At 45.6% G+C, this 23,577-nt stretch overlaps 1 protein-coding gene across 2 annotated transcripts in view; it reads left to right on the top strand.

The window, feature by feature from the left end:
• Positions 1-21,135, top strand: part of SOCS7 (suppressor of cytokine signaling 7) — a 31,611-nt gene extending 10,476 nt beyond the window's left edge. Inside the window, exons 3-9 of one of the 2 annotated variants that reach the window (XM_059998588.1) lie at positions 862-966; positions 2,437-2,567; positions 3,011-3,179; positions 5,650-5,778; positions 12,113-12,248; positions 12,665-12,818; positions 17,044-21,135. In XM_059998588.1, the coding sequence (XP_059854571.1) occupies positions 862-966; positions 2,437-2,567; positions 3,011-3,179; positions 5,650-5,778; positions 12,113-12,248; positions 12,665-12,788 (794 nt within the window). In that variant the 3' untranslated portion in view covers positions 12,789-12,818; positions 17,044-21,135. The remainder of the gene's footprint in view (positions 1-861; positions 967-2,436; positions 2,568-3,010; positions 3,180-5,649; positions 5,779-12,112; positions 12,249-12,664; positions 12,819-17,043) is intronic. The other variant, XM_059998589.1, reaches the window with a different exon arrangement.
• The last annotated feature ends 2,442 nt before the right edge of the window (positions 21,136-23,577 follow it).

Raw genomic sequence — 23,577 nt, 5'->3', positions numbered from 1 at the left:
TACAGAAATCCCAAATTCTGAGTTGTGGATCAGGCCTACCAAAACAAACTTATTCTTGGCTGTCAACCTTTTGTCGATAAAATACCCTTCGTTCTCTGGTGATTCAAGTGGAGAGAGGTTAGACGGGGTTGGGTGGCAAGAAGGAGTGTATATGGCAGAGAACAGAACTGCGTGACATGCTGGGAAGTAAGGAAACCATGTGCCTGACTTTTGGCTGACTGAGGAAGTAGTTAATTATTAGGGTTGTAAATGCACTTTTCGGCCTTTGCAGCCTCAACTATTAGGAATTAATGGATATCTGAAATGGTTGGTTCTCTTATGAGTGAGTATCCTGGAAAACCTAGATGTGGAAAGCCCTTTAGGAAGAAGGTAGAGCTAGCATTGGGGCCTCTATCTGCATTCAGCTTAACAGCTCTTACATTTAAATGGCACTTGCTCTCCATGTCCATTTGGGCTTGTAACAAGCTGCTTGCCTTGCTCTCTGAGGCAAAAATTGGTATACAAATCTGTAAAAAATAAGTGGTGTGGGTTCTATTTGAATAAAGAAGACCTCTTAGTCAAGGTTATATCCTCAGTGGCAGAGCCAGGATTAGTTGGCTTTTCAACTGTCAATCCCATGTTTTTGTCTTAAAGATCCTTGATCTTTAACGGGATTAAGGAATGATGGAACTTAAAATTGACTTCTCAGGTGGTTTTTTTGGGCGGGGTGTGGGATTCCAGCCAAGGAGCATTAGATTTTGAGCTTTCTGAGAGCCATGGACCTCTCTAGCCTCCCTTGCTTGCCCTCTGTTTCCCTTTGCTTCCTGGCCTCGGCTTTGGGCAAGGTGCTACTGTAACATGCTTGCTCCATGAATCCCTCAGGTGAAACAGTGTCACTTGTGGACGTGGACATCTCTCAGCGGGGCCTGACCTCTCCACACCCTCCAACTCCCCCTCCTCCTCCAAGAAGAAGCCTCAGCCTCCTAGGTATAGTTTCCTCCCCTCTCTGTCTTCTTGCCCTAGTGGGAGGGTGAGCTCTATGGACCTGTTGTTCCTTGCCAGGAGCCAAACAAGCTCCTGGGTTTCTATTGATGGCCCAATTATTTCTTGTCCCTTTCTCAGCACCCCTGTCCTCTCCCGAAGTGGTTAAATGGGTCTCTTACCTGCATGCTATAACATCTACTGTCCACATATGGATTCGATCTTTATTTATTTATAAAGGGTATTTATCTTGCTCTGAATCTACTGCTAGTAGGCAGCTTTAGGGATATCCTTACTTTCCTGCTTTCAAGCCAAGGAAACCAGATTAAGATGATTGTTGCCCTGTGTGCAAAAAGACAGGGTGAAGGTCAGGCCATCTTGCCCCAGAGGGCAGCCTGATGATCCTTCTCCCTCTCCTCTGCCTTCACCTTGCTCATTCTGTGCCCATATTTCTGAACCTCTTGCTTTTGTTCTCTCTTCTAGATGATATCAGTGGGACGCTGCCTACATCTGTCCTTGTGGCTCCGATGGGGTCTTCCCTGCAGTCTTTCCCCCTACCTCCGCCTCCTCCACCTCATGCCCCAGGTTAGCTTAGCCTAGACGCAGGACTTGCAAGAGTGGGGAGTACCAAGTGATATACTTCTGAAGGATGGGAGAAATTTATTTATGGAAATAACAGAATTTATGAGAAAGCTTAAATTGTATCCCCTTGGCTGGACCAGAACTCCTTGGAAATGAGGCCAAGAACTGGTTTTTCTAACCCGTTTTCTTTATGGAGGTGAATCTGATTTTTGGTAGAGATAAAAGACTATTGGATATTTTTGTCTCTTTGCTGCTGAAACTGTTTTGCAGTCTTTGAGTCAGTATCATTTAGGAAACTGCCTTAATTTTAGTAGAGGGAGGAGGTTTAATATGTTGCTGGTTTTCAAAGTTCTGTGGTTTTCTAAGCTTTTAGCATTTACTGCAGCCTTGTAAGTAAGTCCCAAGCATTCAGTAGCCCATACCTGCTTTGCCAGCCTCCAGTACCCAAGGCATAAAATGAATGAAATGAATTATTTTCTACTCACCTGGCAAAATCTACTTGCCTGGCAAAATCATTGCTCTTCCCGGGCAAGTAGGCAAGTCACTATTTCCAAGGCTGCTTTACTGGCACTTCACCTCGAGGTGGGAGAAGTTGGAATCGCTCTAGGCTGGTGAAGGCCCTGAAGTAGTCACCTTAGTCAGGTTAGTGAGCTGCTCCTTACCCCTTTCCTGGGGTTAAACGCCCCCACCCATCCTTCACAGCTTACATGAGCCCACACAGCTTTTTGTCCCAGCCCATCCAGCTCTTCCCCACTGCTTTGGCTTCCACCGTTTCTGGCTTATCTTCTAATGCCTTGCCCCTCTTCAGTTAGCCTCTTTGTTTTGGGGGGACGGTCTTCTTGAGGTTGGGAACAATGAGGGTCGACAAGTGACCGCCACTCTCTTGCCCTGCAGATGCGTTTCCCCGGATCGCTCCCCTCCGAGCAGCCGAATCCCTGCACAGCCAACCCCCGCCACCCCTCCAGTGTCCCCTCTACCGGCCCGACTCAAGCAGCTTTGCAGCCAGCCTTCGAGAGCTGGAGAAGGTAAGTGGTGCCTCCTCTTGCGTTCTCCTAATTCTGTTCCAGCTCCCCTTTTATTATTTTTAGAGGAAGAGTAGTTTCCTTGCCTCTGTATTTACAGTGACAAAACAATGTACTGCTATTATTAGTTCTATAAGAGATGTTGTAAAATTGAATCTGAAAAAAAAAATCTGAACGTGATGGAGAAATGTTTACATAGTTAACCCAGCTCGCTCTTCTCTTCTTTGTAGGGCCTTGGTAATAGAATTGTAAAATTATTTTTCTGTTACTTTGGAGACCTAAAAGTGTGATGAACCTGGTGTTCATTGCTAATGGTTGGGACACTCCTAGCAGCCTTTACCTATTGCAGTGTTTTGGAAACGGGGTTCTTGTGGTAAGAGAAATTGTGCTGAAAACTTTGACATTTCTCTGTTCTGTTAACTACTTGACCACTTCTTCTTTGATAGTGTGGTTGGTATTGGGGGCCGATGAATTGGGAAGATGCAGAGATGAAGCTGAAAGGCAAGCCCGATGGTTCTTTCCTGGTACGAGACAGCTCTGATCCTCGTTATATCCTGAGCCTCAGTTTCCGATCACAGGGTATCACCCATCACACCAGAATGGAGCACTACAGAGGTGAGAGGTGCTGGCATTTGAAGGAAGGCTTCTTCCCCCTTTGCCTTTTCCTACCTTTGCTATCTGACTTTTTCATTGGAAGGATTCATAGAAATGGAACTGTGAATGGGGAGGAAAATCTCGTAGACTCAATTGAATATTGATATGGGCACTGATTTCGATCACTGGAAGAAATGTTGGTGGGGGTTGGGAGGAGCCTAAGGGTGCCGTTTAAAAGTATTCTCAGCATCTTGTCTACTAAATTGGAGAGTCTGAAGAAGAACAGAAAAAAGCCAGTAAAACTCTTGGTAGAAGGAAGAAATAACCTAGGACCATTAGACACATTCTTCCAAACTTTGGTTTATAATTAAACTTACCATCTAGAGATATTTACTATTAAATCATATATACAAAGAGGAGAATTTGTTGATCCTGTGACTGTTCTGTTCTGAATTTCTTTGCCTGGAAGTCCCATCAGCTCTTCTTGCCAGGCAGCATGGTGATAATTATGTCTTCTTTTGGTCAGCTTTGTAGTCTCATAGGAAATAGTCATCAGAACTCTATGAGAGTTTGTGGGATCAACGTGCTTTAGACTGTCTGTCTTCCTTCCTGGCAGTACTTCCCCCTCTGTGGTCCGGTTGTGCTTAATATTCCAGTGATGTCGAGAAGCTGACTTGTTCAACACTGCAGTCTGGATGGGCATTCTGTATTTGACTTGGGCCACAAACTTGTGATGGTCATTGGTGGTAGGGCTGGCTAATATATCCTTTGTCAAAAATTTGTAATATGCTACAAATTTAAAAAGTGTGGAGAACTCTGGGGCGTTTCAGGGACTTGCCCCCCTATCCCTCATACTCTTCCCACATGTGATCAACTTCAAATGAGCTATATTAGATATTGCATTTCAAGTAAGGGGCTCTTTCATGCTCTTCTCAGGCACCACTGTCTCTCTCCTGTTCTCAGCCATGTTCTGCGGGATTTATTTGGTTTGCTTCTCTTGTTAGACAGGAAGTACCTGTTTAGGTCAGCATAGCTTTGTCCATGGTTTCCTCTGCCCCCATCTCTGCTTTCTTATTTATTTATTTTTGCCTGCGTTGGGTCTTCATTGCCGCGTGCGGGGCTTTTCTCTTGTTGTAGCGAGCAGGGGCTACTCTTCATTGTGGTGCATGGGCTTCTCATTGTGGTGGCTTCTCTTGTTGCGGAAAACAGTCTCTAGGTGCACAGGCTTCAGTAGTTGTGGCACACGAGCTCAGTAGTTGTGGCTCGTGGGCTCTAGAGCGCAGGCTCAGTAGTTATGGTGCACGGGCTTAGTTGCTCTGTGGCATGTGGGATCTTCCCGGACCAGGGCTCAAACCCGTGTCTCCTGCATTGGCAGGCGGATTCTTAGCCACTGCACCACCAGGGAAGCCCCTCCACCTCTGCTTTCGAGATGCATGAAGAGAAAGGAACTTCAGTCCAAAGACCTGAGAATTAGAGAACTGTGGGGTAGACTGCTGCCTGTTTTCCTGCTGTTTCTAAAAACAAAAATCAAACAAACAAACAAAGAAAAAGCATTTCAGAGTGAAGTGCTTTTATAAACCTATTAAAATGATGTGACTAGGCCATGGAAATGAAGAATGAATGCTTGACCTCTAGGTTCCTGATAGGTGAGATGCCAGGAATGGGAGGGCGTTTTCAAATGGTTCTCCAGTTACCTTTTGTTCAAAGGGACTTTTATTCCTTGAATAAATGGAATTTTTAATAGAAGCCTGTGGGCCTTTCAGTTGCCAGCTTGCAGTGGAACATTTGTCTTCGTCTTTTTAAGTGATCCTGTGAGAGTAATTAGGGAGACTCACATCTATAGTTCTCTTGAGTGATTAGTATCCCTTTTGTGACTCCTTTGGATTTAGTGCTTTAGTTGTTGGAGTTTTTTTGTTGTTGTTTTTTTTAAGTCATGGGAGTTCAGATTCCCTTTTGCCTTCGGGATTCTAAAGTTTGGGGTGGGATCTTTGTAACATGTTGGAGCATGGGATTTTAGAAGTTACAGAAGAAAAGACTTAGAATTTGATTTTTGTGCCTAACACACATATGAATGAGTGAGACCCACAAAACTGCTGTTCTTGTCTTTCCTGGACTATTCCATGCATACTTGAAGACTTAGATATTTTTGAGGGTATGTCATGTAAACTCGCTTTTGCTATAGCAGTCTTTTCTTTATGGTCTGTGGTTTAAAGATTCATGTTCATAGCCAACAAAATCTATTTATATCTCTTTTTCTGACTTGAATTTATTATTGTTTAACAAAAACCTTGTAAGACCTACTTTATGTCTTATTAAAGGCAACATCTTTCCATTAGTTGTGGAACAAGCAGGAACAGGGACCTTTGTCTGACTCAGCTTGACTAAAAACTACCCTCCCAGAAGTGAGAATCATTAAAATGTTCAAGCCAGCCTCTCAAATCTTTTCGAAGTAAGTTTTGCATTTTTACCTCTCCTTAACTTTCCATGGCAGGAACCTTCAGCCTGTGGTGTCATCCCAAGTTTGAGGATCGCTGTCAATCAGTGGTGGAGTTCATTAAGAGAGCCATCATGCACTCCAAGAATGGGAAGTTCCTCTATTTCTTGAGATCCAGGGTTCCAGGTAAGGCTATAGTTACATTAATTATTTAACTGACTTGGGTATGATCCAGTGTAGGATCTCTACCCCCTCCCCTGCACCCCCCCCCAAAAAAAAAAAACCAAACCCAAAAACACTTGAAGCTTTTTTACCTGAAGCTTTTCTTCCTGGCTCTTGTAGCAACCACTCTTCCTAGATCCCTCTCCTGCCCTTGTATTGAGAAGGAATTGATCCCTCAACATATTGAGAAGGAATCTTTGCTTCTTTGATCATATGAATGAAAAAACTGACCACTGATGTCCAGGAGTCATGTGAATATTTAACTTGCAGAGGTATCTCGTTGTCCCTGATCCAGGCATCTCACACTTACATGTGAAACAGAGAGCTCTTAGGTCATCTCCTTGGGGAACAGGGAAAGTAAAAGAGTATTCACTAGAAATGGTGAGTGTCAAGGAGGCTGAATTTAATAGCAGTCTGCTCTGTCCATTTGTACGAAACTTTCTGTCAAAGAGTAGATACTTTTTATTTACCTATTTATTTATTTATGGCTGCATTGGATCTTCTTTGCTGCGTGCGGGCTTTTCTCTAGTTGCGGCGAGTGGGGGCTACTCTTCGTTGTGGTGCTCAGGCTGCTCATTGCGGTGGCTTCTCTTGTTGCGGAGCATGGGCTCTAGGCACAAGGGCTTCTGTAGTTGTGGCATGCGGGCTCAGTAGTCGTGGCTTGCGGCCTGTAGAGCACAGGCTCAGTAGTTGTGGCGCTCGGGCTTAATTACTCCACGGCATGTGGGATCTTCCCGGACCAGGGCTCAAACCCATGTCCCCTGCATTGGCAGGTGGATTCTTAACCGTTGCGCCACCAGGGAAGTCCAAAGAGTAGATACTTTTTGTTGTGTCCCGTATCCCTACCAGTACTGAATACAGAGACTAGTCTCCATTTGGGAGCACTGGGCAGTTCCCATCCTTGCTGGTGTGGTTATGTAGTCTTTCTGCCCAAGTAGGGAGGTAGCTATATAGTCTCTATTGAAGGGTGGGGAGAAGGGATGGTTTGCGAGAATCTGCTTTTATAGTGTTGGAAAAAAGTAAAATGGCAAGCACATTAACTGAGGAATTTGTAAGATACAAACAGAACTTAACATGAGAACTTCATGCTTTGCCATTGAATCAAATTAAGGTTCTTAAACAAACTGGGTGCCAAGAAATTGCTCTAAAAAGACGTTACAGGGAAGCCTCCAGCAGAACATTAGTAACAGGATTGAACCAGGTTACAGGAGTGTGTTTTATAATCTTGGTGATTTCAATAAGGCACAACAGGGTGCGAACCGTATTAATTCTCACTTCATTTAGTATTTGCCTCAGTGCTGTCAAGACAGTTGGGTCTCATGCAGTTGACTTGGTTAAAAGGAAAATGTTAGAATCCTTTCTTACAGGAACTGACTCTGCTTAGCAATCTTTAGAGTTTGTGGCTTTTGGGGTATTTATTTAACAAACAAACATTTATTTTTTAAACTCAGTATCAAAAATAAGCCACTTCTCTATGCTCAGAGAGCTCTTAGCTTAAAAAAGGGGACAGGTAGGAAGATAAAGGCAAGAGCACATGTTAAATTCAATACAAGACATGACAGTGATTGACAAGGACAGGGTGGGTAATCAGCTCTGTTTGTGGGTGAACCAGGGAAATCCTCTCAGAGGATTCTGAAGTCTGGAGCATGTATCTACTTGTAGAGTATTGAGAGACTTCATGGAGTCTTGGACTCCTCAGGTATAGCACGTTTCATTCCACAAATGTGCCCTGTCTGCAGAAATTTTAAGTAAGATTTTTAACATTGTTAAGGGTTAGAGCTTGCAGTGATTGCTACTGTTTATTGAGTGCCTATCATGTGCCAGGTACTTTGTCAGGTTCTTTATTTCAGTAGCTGTAATTTCTTGCAACAGTTAGCTAATAGATTGGTCTACTTAAAAAAAAAAAAAGATTATTTTCATTTTGTCAGTGAGGAAACTTAAGGGTGAGGCCCAAAAATGAAGAAGATGTGGCACACATATATAATGGAATATTACTCAGCCATAAAAAGAAACAAAATTGAGTTATTTGTAGTGAGGTGGATGGACCTAGAGTCTGTCATACAGAGTGAAGTAAGTCAGAAAGAGAAAAACAAATACCGTATGCTAACACACATATATATGGAATCTAAAAAATGGTACTGATGAACCTAGTTGCAGGGCAGGAATAAAGACATAGACATAGAGAATGGACTTGAGGACACAGGGTGGGAAGGGAAAGCTGGGGCATCAACATATGTACACTACCAAATGTAAAATTAGGTAGCTAGTGGGAAGCAGCAGCATAGTGCAGGGAGATCAGCTTGGTGCTTTACGATGATCTAGAGGGGTGGGATCGGGAGGATGGGAGGGAGGCTCAAGAGGGAGGGGATATGGGGACATATGTATGCATATGGCTGATTCACTTTGGTGTGCAACAGAAACTAACACAGTATTGTGAAGCAATTATACCCCAATAAAGATCTATTAAGAAAAAAAAGATTAGAATTAAATCAGACTTCTTTTCAGAAACCATGCAAGAAATAAAAGAGTGGATTGAAATATTTAACGTTTTGAAACAAAAAACCACTCGCCTAGAATTTTGTATCAAGCGAAATTATCTTCTAAAAATAAAGGAGGAATAAAGACTTTCTTAGAAGAAAAAAAGTGAAGCCACTTACTCTAAAGGTTACTCAGTGCTGAAGCCAGGATTCAAACTGAGGCTGAACTAACTCCAAATCTTGTGCTTTATTTCCCACCCTCTGTTATGGGAAGAAAATAGCAGTAAGCCAATTGCAGGTTGAGTTTGCTGGGATTTGTGGAGAGGACATGAAGAAGTCAGAATTGTGTTTATTAGTGGAGACTGTCTTTCTGGGACCTGTGAGGAATGCTACAGGTAGGATATCCATTTGCACTTAAAATGGTAACCAAGTTGACAAGGCAAAGCGAATTAGTACTTACCCCTAGACTGTAAGTGACCTCTCTTTGAAGGATTGGGACAAAGAAGGCAAGGCCAGTGTTCTCCTTTACCATTGTTTGCTGCCTTCCTTTGCTTATCACAGAGGTCTAGGCATTCTGTGAGGCTGACTTTATTAGGGGGGAGGATTCCCTTGAGGAAGTGGTAGTCATTAGAATGTAGGTTGAGCTCTGTCAGCCTGCACCAGGGATTATAACACGGTGCATTCTAAAAGGAGCCCTTTTGTTTAGACTTTGGGATGATGATAACTGAATGCCTACAAGGGGCTAGTATTATTTCATTTAACCCTTACAAAATCCCTTGAAGGGATGTTACAGTCTCCCTTTTTTTTTTTCTTTTTTAAAATACAGATTAAGAAACTGATGTGCAGTGAGTTGCAGAGTCAGGATGCAACGTCAGGTTTTTCTGGCTCAGATCTAGAGCTGGATGCAGTCACAGCACATCCAGACTGGTGTAAAAGGATGCCAGGGCTTATGGGAATTTTAAAGCTGGGACTAATGGGAAAGTTCTGGATGGTGGCAAGTAAGGAGCAGAAGGAATTTAATAAGTGGAATAGTTCGCATCTGGGGGAGGAATCGGTGGTAAAAACGATGGCACCTGAGCTTGGTTTGCCCCTTATCTCCTCTCATGGCAGTGTTGGAGCATGGTCATGGTAAATCTGAGGTTGCTGATTACACCTCAGTCTGGTCCATTTCACAGTTGTAAACTAAACCCCTAACACCAAGCAGCAATCTCAGGAAGAGAATGTGATCGGATTAGCATAAAACTTCTGTTGCTGTGAGAGCCAGAATTCAAAGTGAATGTGTCCTTCTTAGTTGGGAGAATCTCCATCATCTGTGAAGTGCCTGAAGAGAAAACACTTTTCGTTTTTTTTTAATCACACTTTGAATTGGATAACTCTAAGGAAATTGGTCGCTTCCTCTTTTGTAACCATCATTTAGGCCATGATTACTTGTTTAGGGCTATGTCTTCCTTGTATCCTAGAATTTCTCAATTTGGCCCTATTGACAAGTTTGGGGCTGGATAATTCTGGCCTTCAGGGAACAGTTTGTTGTGGGAGGAAGACCTGGGTGTTTGGGTGCTCAGACCTGAAAGACGTTTGTCACTCCTAACCTGCTCCTTTTTGGGGAAAGAGAAAATAGCCAAGGGGCTGGAAACTGGATTTGCGCCCAGGACCCTGGCGTGAGGACCAGAGGAAAGTTCTTGATGATCACTCTTCTACCTTGTCTTTCACTTTCGCTGCACTGGTGTCTTATGTTGGATTTATTTCCATTTCTGACCTCATCTGTTAACAAGCTCTGGATGTGAGAGCTTCAATCATTTTCTGTGTTTGCGGGCAAAACCAGGGAATATCAGAGAATTAACAGGTTTCAAATTGCTATTTGTGAACTTAAGGCTAAAAGTAACACAATTAAATAGGCAAGTATATATGGTCATTAAAATTCAAGTAGGCAAACAGTCAGATAATTGTATGCTACTTATTATCCTGACCTCTTTAAGCACAAGTCCTATAGTCCTTCTTTGGGAATAAATAATTAGGTGCATAAATTACTTTTATCTCTGAAACGTCATGTTGAGTTTAGCAATATTACAACCAACCCCCCAGGAAGCTTTCTGTTTGTCATAGTTTAATTTACTAAAGACTGTTTTTAAAACATGAGAGAAAGGGTAAAATTCAAAGAGGAATTTGAACCCCAATCATTTTAAAACCACTTGAGTTTAAATATATTCAAGAGAAAAATCCATGTGTGAATTTTTTTTTTTAATGGTGTGTGTGGGTGGAGGAGGGCTACAGTGCTTCAAAATATAAGCCTTAGATTTGAAGGGATGGAGGTGAGAAGTCAAGAGAGACTGGTCCTGAATCAAGGAGCTGTGACTATCTGGACAGCCCCCCTGTCAGACAGTCACAGGGGCAGGCACTCTGAGGAGACTCCTGGAGGACCCTCCTTTGAGGTTCCCTGGGCTAAACTCTTCCTCAGACAGAGCAGGTGTTCAAGGAAGGCCAGCTTTGTTGGTTCTGAGCTGTGAGCACATTCTGTCAGCTCAATAGGCCTCAGTTTCTTCATTGTAAAATGGGGATAATAGTGCTATCTGTCTGAATACGGCTTTGAAGACTGAATGAGTTAAATGATTTTAAGATAAGCTTACTTGTTTAGCATAACATGTATTTCAATTTTTTTTAGAAAGTCAGTTGTTAACGACCATGAAAGGGCTTTGGGAGGCAATCTACAAGCTTTAATTTTTTCTTCTCATGCGTTCAAACAAAATTTAAAAACTGGTTGAAATTAAACTCCAAAAATACTAGATATTTTATTTCCCAACAAGTTGTCTACAGAATTTCTTTTGATATGGCAATGGCTGAGAAAAGAATTCTTTCAAAGGTTTTGCAACTCAGATTCTGTCTGAGAGCACTTTTCTTGTTTACTTTCCATAGCCCCTTTGTTTATTGAAACCAGGGTATTCTTTGTTCCCCTGAATCTGTTTCAGTGTCCCTGCCATTCTGGGTGTCTCCATTCTGTGGTGTTGACCCCTGAGGGGGTTGGAATTTCCCAGCACAGAGTCTGCTGATATTGCGATGAAACATAAGAGTGTGGGGCTCCCATCAGCCGTGGCTGGCATTAGTCAGCAGGCACTTGTGTGCACAGTAGTACCAATTCCAGCTTGCCCAAGCTACTGTAGTTGCTTTTCTTTTACAAGCATCATCCTCTTTTTTTCTGTTCCTGTACCCAACCTAAAATTTCAGAAGCAAGGAGGGTGGTTGGTGGGGGTGGAGGGTTGGTGGGGAGTAAGAGGTAGCTAAACCTGACTGTCCCGGCTTGAAGTAAATGGCAGGAGTGACAGGCTTATAAAATTTGATCCTAGCTGTTGCCTTCTGCTTACCAGCCTCTCAGGTGGAATTTGGTGGGGACCCCTCTGAACAGCCTTTCTGAGTCCTCACCTTCAGGGTACTCTAGATACTAAACAAGTGTCTCCCATTCCCAATAGGGATACCTTTGATTCTTGCCCTGCACTGAGAGCCTTGGGCCTGGGATTGGCCACTTGGCTCCGAGCAAAGTCTGTAGCTCGGCATTTTTTCATTGAACTGTTCTGAAGAGCAAGACTCTTAGCTGTTAAGAGTGAGGCTGGGGAGGCCTGCCGCAGGGGAGCATAGATTCCCTTGAGTATGAAGTATGGTAGTGGTGGTATGGAAATCAGCAGTCCTTTGTGGAGGGGAGCTTTTGTACAGAACACATAGATGAACTGTAAAGAAGCCCCATTTCCCTTCCCTGGATTCTCTTCATAAGGAAAATTATAGTTAGCTGTATAGTGTCATCTGAATATTTCTCTTGGTTTTCGTTCTTGAAGGACTGCCACCAACTCCAGTCCAGCTGCTCTATCCAGTGTCCCGATTCAGCAATGTCAAATCCCTCCAGCACCTTTGCCGATTCCGAATCCGACAGCTCGTCCGGATAGATCACATCCCGGATCTCCCACTGCCTAAGTACAATGGGGTCTTTAGAGGTGGGGCAGGAATGGAGGGTTAGTTGCAGTGTTCGTGAGGCCTGCAAGCTGAGTGCACAGGCAGAGCCTGGCAACTCACAGGCGTTGTCCTTTCACTTCTCCTATGTCTTAGCACCTAACTTAGAAATGTCACATTACAGCCAGGAAGGAGGCAGGTGTGTGTGTGTGTTGGCTTCCCTTCTGCAGACTCTGTGAAGGGTAGAGTGGAGGTGGTAAGAGGGAGAGAGACAGAACTATAATAAGTGAGAAAGTGGGAATTTTGTCAGGGCAACAAAGAGTCTTTGGTGTTGTCTCAACCATACAGGGATTGAAAAGAAGGGAGGGTTGAATAAAGGTGGTATTTCTTTTATAAGCTATGTATAACATTTGTGTGTATCCCTCTTGTGTTATTCGTAGGCCTCTGATCTCTTATATCCGAAAGTTCTACTACTATGATCCTCAGGAAGAGGTATACCTGTCTCTAAAGGAAGCGCAGCTCATTTCCAAACAGAAGCAAGAGGTGTTGGAACCCTCCACGTAGCGAGGGGCCCCCTGCTGGTCACCACCAAGGGTATGCCTCCACTCTGCCTCACTGTCCAACCTAGTCTCCGCCTGAGCGGTTATCATGCACTGGGCTTCGTCCTTCTTCCTCTCACCCCATGCGTATACCCTGATCCAGGCATCTGTCCAGAGAGTCGCCACATTTGATCATGGAGTCCCAGGGAGGCACATACCCCAATTGGGAGAAGAGCAGATAGACACAAGAGGCTTAAAGAGTATTTGCCAAGCAACAAGCGAGTTAATCACTGAATATGTATAAAGAAAACACACAAGTGCAGCTAAGTGTGCAGCCTTCTCTCCTACTTTGGCTGATCGCCCTGATATCGCACAAATGACATATAAAGCAGGAAAGCAAAGGGGAAGAAAACTTCATCAAAGGGAATGCAAAATGCCCTTAATTGTAATAGGCATGCACTTCACTGAGAGTTCCACTCTGTCCCACGGCTTGGAATATGGGGATGAGGAAAAAACAGCTTGCTCTTCTATTTAGAATTCCATCTAGGCCACTGAAAAGTAAATTGTTGAAAAGAATAAATGAATTAACTAAGGAATTCATTTATCTAAGAGGCTCTTCTCCCATTGCTACACTGAGTATTCATTTATTTTCCCATAAAATATCTTGGAATACTGGTTTGCACACATGAATTTTAATTAGTCTTCTTGGGAATTCCCTGGCGGTCCAGTGGTTAGGACTCCACGCTTTCAGTGCCAAGGGCGTGGGTTCTATCTCTGGTCAGGGAACTAAGATCCCACATGCCTCAGGGCTCGGCCAAAAAAAAAAGTCTTCTTAAATTGCACTAATGTGAACATTGAAAGGTAGAGGGGAGTAGGGAACAAAATTGCTAGAGAATGGTGATTTTGGTAGTGTGGGTTATGTGCAAGATCTCACATTCTAGTGATCTACTGCTGGGATGCGGAGACCACCCCCAACCCCTTTTACTGGGAGTGTCCTTTTTTTAAAAAAAATAATAATAATTAATTAATTTGGCTGTGTTAGGTCTTAGTTGTGGCAAGCGAGATCTTTCGTTGCGGCACTCGGGCTTCTCTCTAGTTGTGGTGCATGGGCTTCTCTCTAATTGCAGCACGCCGGCTCTCTAGCTGTAGTGCACAGGCTTAGTTTCCCCGCAGCATGTGGGATCTTAGTTCCCCGACCAGGGATTGAACCCGTGTCCCCTGCATTGGAAGGTAAATTCTTAACCACTGGACCACCAGGGAAGTCCCGAATGTACTTTTTTTTTTTTTTTTTTTTTTTTTTTTGCGGTACGTGGGCCTCTCACTGTTGTGGCCTCTCCCGTTGTGGAGCACAGGCTCTGGACGCACAGGCTCAGCGGCCATGGCTCACAGGCCCAGCCGCTCCGCAGCATGTGGGATCTTCCCGGACCGGGGCACGAACCCGTGTCCCCTGCATCGGCAGGCGGACTCTCAACCACTGCGCCACCAGGGAAGCCCTGTCCTTTTTTTAAAAAAAAAAAATTTTATTTATTTTTGGCTGCGTTGGGTCTTTGCTGCTGTGTGCGGGCTTTCTCTAGTTGCGGCGAGCGGGGGCTGCTCTTCTTTGCGGTGCGCGGCCTTCTCATTGTTGTGGTTTCTCTTGTTGCGGAGCACGGGCTCTAGGCACGCGGGCTTTATTAGCTGCAGCATGCAGGCTCAGTAGTTGTGGCTCATGGACTCTAGAGCACAGGCTCAGTAGTTGTGGTACATGGGCTTAGTTGCTCCGCGTCACGTGGGATCTTCCCAGACCAGCGCTTGAACCCATGTCCCCTGCATTGGCAGGCAGATTCTTAACCACTGTGCCACCAGGGAAACCCCTGAGTGTCCTTTTTAAGCACTGAATTCTTCTGCTTCTCTTCTAACCTCCTCTGTTCCCATTCCCATCCCCCATACAAAACAAACTAAGGGGAATAACCCACAGGAGTGACAGCCTTAGAGTGAAAAGTGGGCTTTAATTCTCCCCACCCTCTCAGTTCTCTTCTTAATGGGAGAAAATGACAACTGGTGTTTTTGTCCTATGGGTTTTTTTGTGGCTCAGCTGAACCCAGCTGTGTGTCTCCTCTTGGCTCTGGTGGTCCCTGATCCTGTGCTACTGCGGGGGAGAGCATGTGAGCCAGGTTTAGCAAGGAGAGAAGGAATGAAGAAGATCAAGAAATGGTATCTCCAGGCGGCTGCGGGAGTTTTAACTTAAAGGATCCTGGGCTGGATGTACAGTTTCTTTGTCATGTCTTCAGTTACAGGCATACCTTGGAGATACCTTGGGTTCGTTTCCAGACCACTGCAAGAGAGCAAATATCGCAATAAAGCAAGTCACATGATTTTTTTGGTTTCCCAGAGCATATAAAAGTTTTATCTATACTATACTGTAGTCTGTTAAGTGTGCACTAGCATTATGTCTAAAAAAATCTACATAACTGAATTTTAAAATATTGCTAAAAAATGCTAACCATCATCTGATGATGTGGGATTGCCACAAACCTTCAATTTGTAAAAACGCAGTATCTGTGAAGTGCAGTGAAGCAAAACAAGTTAAACGAGGTGTGACTGTATCCGCGAGCTGTATGCCCTTGGAAGTGTCTCCTAAAACATCTTAGTGCTCTAATGTCTAGGAGGGTTTCTCTGCTTGGTGGCTTTGCATTGATTAGGGTGGGGAACTAGGGGGGCCCACCTACGCAACTGCGCTGTCGAGGAGTAATTGGGACCCTTCAGTTAGAGCACCATTTCTGTGGGTGCTGTGCCTTAGGAGGGGCCCCCACGAGCACAGGCACATTCAGAGAAAGATTCAGGATGGTGGGGGGGCTCCACACTTCATCGTGTGGGGAATAAATGATTATCATGGACCAGAGAAGTTTTAGGGTACGAGGGGCTTGGTGACCAAAAGAAGTATTTGATGGATTTTCCTAAGGAAGAGTGATTAAACTTATTCTGTGTGGTTCCAGGGGGCAGGAGAAGGACCACAGTACAAGTTTTAAACAGATTTCATTCCGACTTTAGAAGAAGCTTTTTAACAGGTGCAAATATGGAATGGTTTTCCACAGGAGTTAGTGAGTTCCCCATCACTTGTTTAGTCATTCAGCAGACATCTATAAAGTAGCCAGTGTGAATTGGGAAGAGGGTGCTGAGCAAGATAGTCAAAGGCCCTGTTCTCACAGAGCTGCAGTTCTTGTAGGGAGAGACAGACAGCCACATGTAAGTAAGTGAATAGGTTAATTTCAGTTGACTGTACATGTTATGAAGAAAATAAAACTGGGTGAAGTTTAGTGGTTAATGGTAGCATACAACTCAAGTTTGAATGATCAGGGAAGGCTCCTGTGAGGACGTGACATTTCAGCTGAGATTTGAATATCAAAGAGTTAACCATGAGAGGATCTTGGAAGCAGGCATTCTAGGCAGGGGATCCTATAAGTACAAAGGCCCTGATATGATCAGGTATAGGCTGGGGCTAACCATTTGCCACGAGTGTGGGGGGCAGTCACGTATTGGCAAAGGATTACACTGAACTCCCGGGGCCTCTTTTTGTTGTGACACTGGGATTGTTGCTTGTAGCAAAGAATAAGCATCATGCTGTACTTGCTCCTAGGACCCTTTGAAAAAGGGAAGTAACACTTCCCAAGGGAAAGGACTTTCAGGTGTGAAATTCGGCTGTTATGATTTCTTGTTGGTCAGGCTGGTTTTAATTTCAGAGTTCCAAGTGCGCCACTTGGTCTGTGTGTGCTCTTACCTGGAGAATTTTTTGCCAGGGTACTTGGAGTTAGGGCACAGGGTAACAGCTGGAACAGTGCCCTTCTTAAATCAGAAGGTAGAAGCTGCACTGGCCTTTGTGATTATATGTCAGCCCTCTTCAACAGCCAGAAGCCACAGGGCCTACAGCTATTTCTAGCTTGGCTCACCAGGGGTTACTCCAGGGACTCAGTTCTTTATTCAGTGCCTAGAGCAGATGGGCCTTAGGGAAAGTGTGTGGAAAATGAAGGGGAATGGGAAAGAGAGAAGGGAGGCAGTGTGTAGGACATCTTTATTAGTCATTTTAGGACCTTTTTTCGACGACCAGGTTGTAGGCTGCTCAGGTCCCTGTGACAAAGGCCACTGCTGCATCCCCAGCCGGCTGCAGTGTTTGTGGAAGCACTTGGCTCTCCAGGCCCCATCCTCCCTTTGAGCTGTGCTTCTCCACCTCCAGAGGCTGTTCTTTCACTCCATTTTGGTTCCACTCTATTGAGCCACTCTAATTATTCCCCTTTTTTACCTAGGCATTTGGTTGCCAAGCTCCAGTTTCGAAGAACCAAATGAAGCTACCATGAAAACGGGAGTGAAGGAAACAAGAGGAGTAGGAAGGGTTGGGATCCTCTGTGCAAAGACTTCGGTTCCCCTCGCCGCCCTGGGGCTTGGATGAAGCCCACGACCAGACTCTCTGAGTGGGGCTCCACCTTGTCACATCCAGCCCTGTGCTACTGGAGCTGGATGAACTCCTTGGAAAACTGGAAGAAGTCTCAACACTGTTCCTTTTTCAGAAGTTTTGTTCTGGATATTTGCATTTCTCAGTATGGAAAACTCACCCTAAAGGCAGCTGGGGTCTGTGTGCATTGGATTGGAAGTGGTGCCAAGGGTGAGCAGATCCAAAGGAGAGGAGGGGAGGAGAGGGGGTTGCCAGTGAGGGTCATTCAGGTGGCACCAAAGGCAGAATTCGAGTCTCCACCATTGACCTTGAGGAAGGGAAAAGAAGGAGTCAGAAGTGCAAATCAAGTCGGGAGTTTCTGAGGGCCGAGAATCTGCTTCTCTGTAGGTGTATGGGTAGCTTCAGCAGGAGCAGGGAAGAGAGGAGGGTGGTTAGTCTCGAATAGATGATGACTGGACAGAACTGGCACATAGCTCTGCCGGGGGAAGCAGTGACTCCTCGCATACTTTGCTTTTAAGGTTTAGGAACCTGATTTCAGAATCACCTCTCATAGCAGCTGTGTTCGTTTTGTTTGACTGAATTCCTAAGTTCTGTGACCTCAAGTTCGCCCTGTTCTTCCTCTGCCCTCAACCCATTCCCTCGAGATAACTGTACCTTTCACTCTGGTCATGGTAGCATCATTCCTATTGCTTCCGCCGGCTGTCGAGGCAATAGTTTTTCTCATCACCGGAACAGTTCAGAGCTCCAATCCCGGCTGCTGAAGTTAATGGAGCGTGCTTCCAGATTTTTAATGGCAAACCATACCCATGACTTAGTCAGTGTTCCTTACCTCCACATGTCTGTCAGCTAGTGAGAGGGAATGTGGAGGAAGGTGAGAAACGAAGCTATTGTGCTCTTCCTAGAGAAAGCTCCCTAGTGTCTCAGCCTTAATGGCCCATCTGAGATCAATGAGGAGGGAGGAGAGCATTACAGCTCATGTTCTTAGGTTTGTTGGAGCAGGAGGTAGCAAGGGCTTCTTTATTTTCCTGAGTTCTTTCTGGCGACCCAAACGTTTTCCTGAGTTAGATCCTGTTTGCCCTCCTTCCACTGGGAAGTCTGTCAGATACTGATTTGAGAGTTGCCTGTTTTCCAGATGGAAGTGGAGGAAGAGGGAGAAAAACTCCAGTGCTTTTCTGAACTTGGCCATTGTCAAATCATATAACATTGTGAGTTTGCTTTTCTGTAGAGTTACTCTGAGGAGAGGTTTGCTATTAAGATGTGAAAATTGAGCTGTTCGATCTTTATTACTCTTTTGCAGTAAGTATTTCAACAGACTTCCTCTTTTGGTTCCCCTGTGCTTATATCTGCCTCATCGCATGAGATAAATAATATTGTCAGGTTTGTGGTTTCCTGATCATTTGGGGTGAGGCCCCAGTGTCTTGTAATTTATAGGACTGCCTCATCTGGGAGCACTGGCCTTCTGCCTTACGTCCTGCATGGAATGACCATTCTTCCTCCTTATAGCTGAATAGGGAGGAAACTTGCATTGTTACCTGGCTGTGAAGAGGTGGCCCACAAAATGAGCTTTGTAGCATAAACACGGCCCACCCACCTTTGATTTGTCGTGTAGTACCTCTTCTCTCCCTGGCTGCCGTGGTAGTATCACCAGCCAGTTAAGGTTGTGATCCCGGGAATTGGCTTAACCTACGGGTCTTGCCTCTTGAAGGTACAAATTAACTTGCCATCTTGCAGACAGTGCCACCCAGCTGTAAAGCCTGCTGTCTGGAATCCACTGAGATCCTCGAGTGGCTGTTGTGCGGCTACGTGGGGTCTCTCTCTTTTTTTTTTTTTTTAAACTACTTTTTAGTGTTCATTTGCCTGATTCTGGGCTAGCTACTGTGGAAAACACAGGAGGCAGGAGACATATTCTCTGGCCTAAGGGAGCTTTTAGGTGGCTGCCACACGTGAAGCATTTGGAGAACGACTCAGCATGGCAGAGAGAATCAAGGGCTGTCTTTAAAGAAATTCAGAGTGGGTAAGATCAGTGTAGATCAGATGGTCTAGGAGAGCTCTGGTGCTGTGAGACTTTGGTTTTTAGGTGAGGGCAGGGCAGTGAGATGAGAAACACAAGAACAGGAGCACAGAAGCAGAAATCTGCAGGGTGTGTACGGAACAGTGCACAGTCCCAAGGTAGAGCAGTGGCATCAAAGAATCCTTTTTCTGTGCTGTGGTCTAGACCGAAACTTCCTAGTCATCAGGCAGGTCTGAATGCTGAGGGGTTATGATGGCGAGGTGGAGCCCAAAGCCAGAAGTCAGCCAGGTTCTTGCCTGTGGTCAAGGACCTCACTGCTCTCAGCACAGCCTGGGTGAGGAAGGCAGAGCCCCTGGACCCCTTGTGGTACCAGGGGTTTCCAGTGGAGAATCCATACTCTCAGGTACAAAACCAAACCAGCTGAGGAGGCGTGACCCACCCTCACCACCATCCTTTCTGCTCCCGGGAAGGGTAGTGTTTACTGTGTCCGTGATCTGTCTGTGCATTAGTCACGGCCCAGGCCGTAGCCTGGTCCTTCCTTAGTAGAGTGGGCTATAAGACAGAGTTGTGCAGGAGGAAACAGCCTTCATCAGGAGGTGAGGAGGAAGGGCACCAGCCTGGTCAGAGTAAACAGGGAGGGACAGGGGCAGCTGGCCTTCATCAGCAGCTCCCCTTCACCTCTCCTGCCTGTGGCCCCTGCCCCCCTGCCGATTCTGTGTAGTGCTAATTGAAATGCAGTCTGCAGAGGGAACTCTGCTTTTTGGTCATAGTATTTTCAAGTCACAAACTGGAAAAGGTTCTCACTTCTAGGGACCCGTCATTGGTTTCTAAGTTGTGGATGGGTGATGTCAATACCCTCAGGCCCTGCCTGTGTAACCCTCGCTTGTTTATGACTGGTCTACTGTAACCTTCCTCAGGACAGGCGTGAACCACTGTGAGTTAGTGACAGCTACTGCTACAACTTGCTATTACTTGAAATTCGTGTGCTGCGGTTGCAGGGCGCAAGGCGGTGGGGGCTCTGCTGCAGGGACTAGATAAATGGGTGACAAACTAGCAGTTTGGGACAGTTGGCGATGACCTTGGCCTGGTTGCCTGCCTGTGCCTGGGTGCAGTGAGTGTGACACCCTGGAAGGCCAGCCCTGGGCGGCAGCACCCAGGTTCCTGAGGGGGGAGGTGTGGTGGGGAGCTTGCTGCCATGGTTTCTCCTCCTCCTTTCCTACCTGTCACCGGAGCTGATTACACAGTCCCCTTATTAAGGCTGGGAGAGATGTGGAGATAGCGGCAACCCCCGCTACAGTGCACATCCAGGAAGCGCTGGCAAGTGACAGGGTGGTTAGTGTTCTCAGATCTGGGGTGAGAGACTGGAGTAAAGCCGGATGCCCTGGGTGCCAGCCTTTTCAGCCCTCACCCCGGGCCCTGGAAGACTGGAAGAGCACAGCCTGCTTGAAGCCCTTGGCCCTGGCAGGAAATGGGGTTAGGAGAAACTTGTCCTCTAGGTTAGATTCCCCCCTGACCTCCTGCCTCTCCCTTGGCTTTGAGCCCTGAAGTTGGAGGCCTAGGCATTGGCATATATAGCTCTGTGGCTGCTGGAAGGAGGTCTGAAAGTCATTGTGTGTGTGTGTGTGTGTGTGTGTGTGTGTGTGTGTTTTCATTTGCAGAAGTTTTGCCACCAGTGGGGGTGTTGAGAGCATCTCCACTGGGGGGAGACCTGCCATATGTTGTCCACTTTTAAGAGAATGACGTGCCCCCTGTCCCTAAGGGAGGAGCTTTTGAGTTAGACATTTTCCCTATGGGAATCCTCTTGGTTTGGTTCATGGGAAAGGGGGAAATGGATAAATGATTTTTATCTCTAATTGTCGACACAGCTGTTCTTACACTGAATTTGTGCTATTGCATACATGTAGCCATCTTTCTTTTCACTGCAGCAGTGTTTATCAGTAGTTCAAAATGATTTATTTGCTCCTGGGGAGTAAAACCTTTTTTATTAAAAAAGAAAAAAAAAAAAAAGAAAGAAAGAAAATCGTGACCCCCTCCCCCCATGATAGCTATAGGATTATTGGGCCACAAAGCTCAAGAAAGCAAAGTCAAGTCTGCCAGTCCCCGTGATCTATCCTCTTTTGACATTGGAGTCTTCATGCTCAGCACAAAAACGACAGGAGGCCTTGAAAAGATAGCGAAGCCTTGGGAGGTGTGAGATGGGGGTTGGAGCATAGAGACAGAGGCACTGGGGACTCAGATGCTGCAGATATAAAAATAGAGTAAGGAATTGTATTTAAATCATTGATTTCTCTAATCTGCCAGGGAAAGACCTTTCTTTACATACAGATTCCATATTGTTTTTGTCCTTTTCATGCTTCTTGACCTTCCTGGTAGGTGCCCCCAGTTTCTTCCTGTTTCCCATCCTGTCCTCTCTGCCCCTTCCCTCATTCCTTTCCACTTGCATCCACCTCCCAGGAAGCCAGTCTTGCATGCTGAGTCTGTGACATGCCTTCACGCCCATTTCATCTCCTTAGAGGGTACCTGGAATTGCTCCCTCCCCCTCCCACTCCCTCTTCCAAAATGCTGAGAGGGGCAGGCAAAAGGCAGCCAGTCATGGCAGCGGAAGACCTGAATGTCTGCTCGCAGCTGGACTGCGATCTAGTTGCTCCTGGAGATGGAGTGTAAGGTGAACTTAGGACACTCTTGATCAGAACCCAGGAGATCAAAAACCCGCACAGCCCCGCTCCGAGCTTCGTCCTAAGCCCCCTACCCAGCTCAGGTGGAGCAGGAAGGCTGGTCTGACTACTCCATCTCTGGTGCTCGCTTGAACAGGGACCTGCCCCTCACTGTTAGGCCCAGAACCTTTTCCAAGAAGCATAATCCAGGCACCGCTCCGTGGGCAGGCTGCTTGTTGGAAGGCCCAAACTGGTGCTGCCCGTGCCACAGCCACTGCTGTACAGTTTTTGGTGGTTTTTAAGAAACTCAGTGAAGAGGGGTGTCGTTCTGGGCTCGGGGTGGTTGCCAGTTCTTCGCCGGAAGGGGGACCACATCGCCCCTGCAACCACTTCCGTCCTCTTCAGCCGCGCCACCCTCCTCCCAGCCAAAGCGTGGCCTGGCTTTTGTCTTCCCATTTAGTTTTTCTCCTTTCCTCTACCTTTTTGTGCTTAATTTATTAAAATAGTTGCTGTATAATTTATTTTCATAAACTATAAAAAATTACTAAATGGTTAAAATAGACTTGCAGGCCAATCTTAAATGGGGTGGGAGGGTCTGAGGGTGGGTTGGGGAAAGGGAAAGATGTTTTGATATAAACAAAACAAATGCACTTTGGGTGTGTTTTGGTATTTTTCTGGGGATAGATGGGAGGGTGTTGGGATGTCCCTGTAGATTAGTTCCAGAATGGGGTGTCTGTATATACTGTATTCATAGGCATGTTTGACTCTTGTAAAGGGACATTAGTAGCTGCTGCAGGTCCTGTTTGGAAACCCCATGTATAATTCCCGGTTTTTTGTAAGTGTCAGTGCGGGAGACATTTGACTCTTGTGTTTGTATCTCCTTTTTATGATTGCTGTACTGACCAACGTCTTTTGCGGAAGGGGTGAAAAGAGATTTGAAATAAAAATGTTTAGAAATTCTTTCATGTTATTTGGGTTATTGTTTTTCATTCCGTCTCTCATCTCGTATGACTCCTCGCACCATCACCACCCACTTAGGGTCAGATGACCCACCCCTGGCAACTGGAGAATCCCTGTGATGTCAGCTAAGCAGAGCATATCCAGAACTGGTCTTGTCAGAATTAGAGATGTTGAAAAATTCCTGAGGCTGGTGGCCATTGCTCAGAGCTGCTTTCTCCTTCCCCAGGAAATGCAGGAGAATTCCAGAGAGCTTTCTGGAGCCTTTTTGCTCTGCTTTGGGAGAGTTCCTATTTTACCATAGTAGTCATTCCTAGTATATACCTAGGCTGGCAGTCAAGGTTTTTCATAAGTTTGACCTGTGTCCCTCCTGCCTTTCTAGCCCATTCCCTCCTGAGCTGTCCTCTTTGGAGAGGAAAGGACCAGAAATGTTTCTCTGATTGTGTGTACTTGGAGCTGCTCGAATCTTCCCTCTTCACTTTCCCACCCAGTCCCTCTCCACGTTCCCCACTTAGAGAGCCAAAGTACCACCTGGACACATTTTGGAGAATTTTCTGCATCCTCAGAGTAGAAAGCATGCTGAGTGAGATGAAACCCTAGTTCTCAGCAGTTGCATTTTCTTAGGACTGATTAGAAGTGCCCCAGGAGGGAGTCTCAGGATCCCCACTTGCCCTATTCAGCTCATTCCCAAGTCACAGGTCCACGTGAGGATGAAACAGTGTCTTATCAATTCTGATAGCCATTCAGTGAAGGCATGAACCCCTGA

The sequence above is a fragment of the Delphinus delphis genome, chromosome 19, assembly GCF_949987515.2.
Source record: "Delphinus delphis chromosome 19, mDelDel1.2, whole genome shotgun sequence".
In the NCBI taxonomy this organism is placed as follows: Eukaryota; Metazoa; Chordata; class Mammalia; order Artiodactyla; family Delphinidae; genus Delphinus; species Delphinus delphis.
Note: the sequence above shows the minus strand (reverse complement) of the source record. Positions and strands in the feature narration are given on the sequence as shown.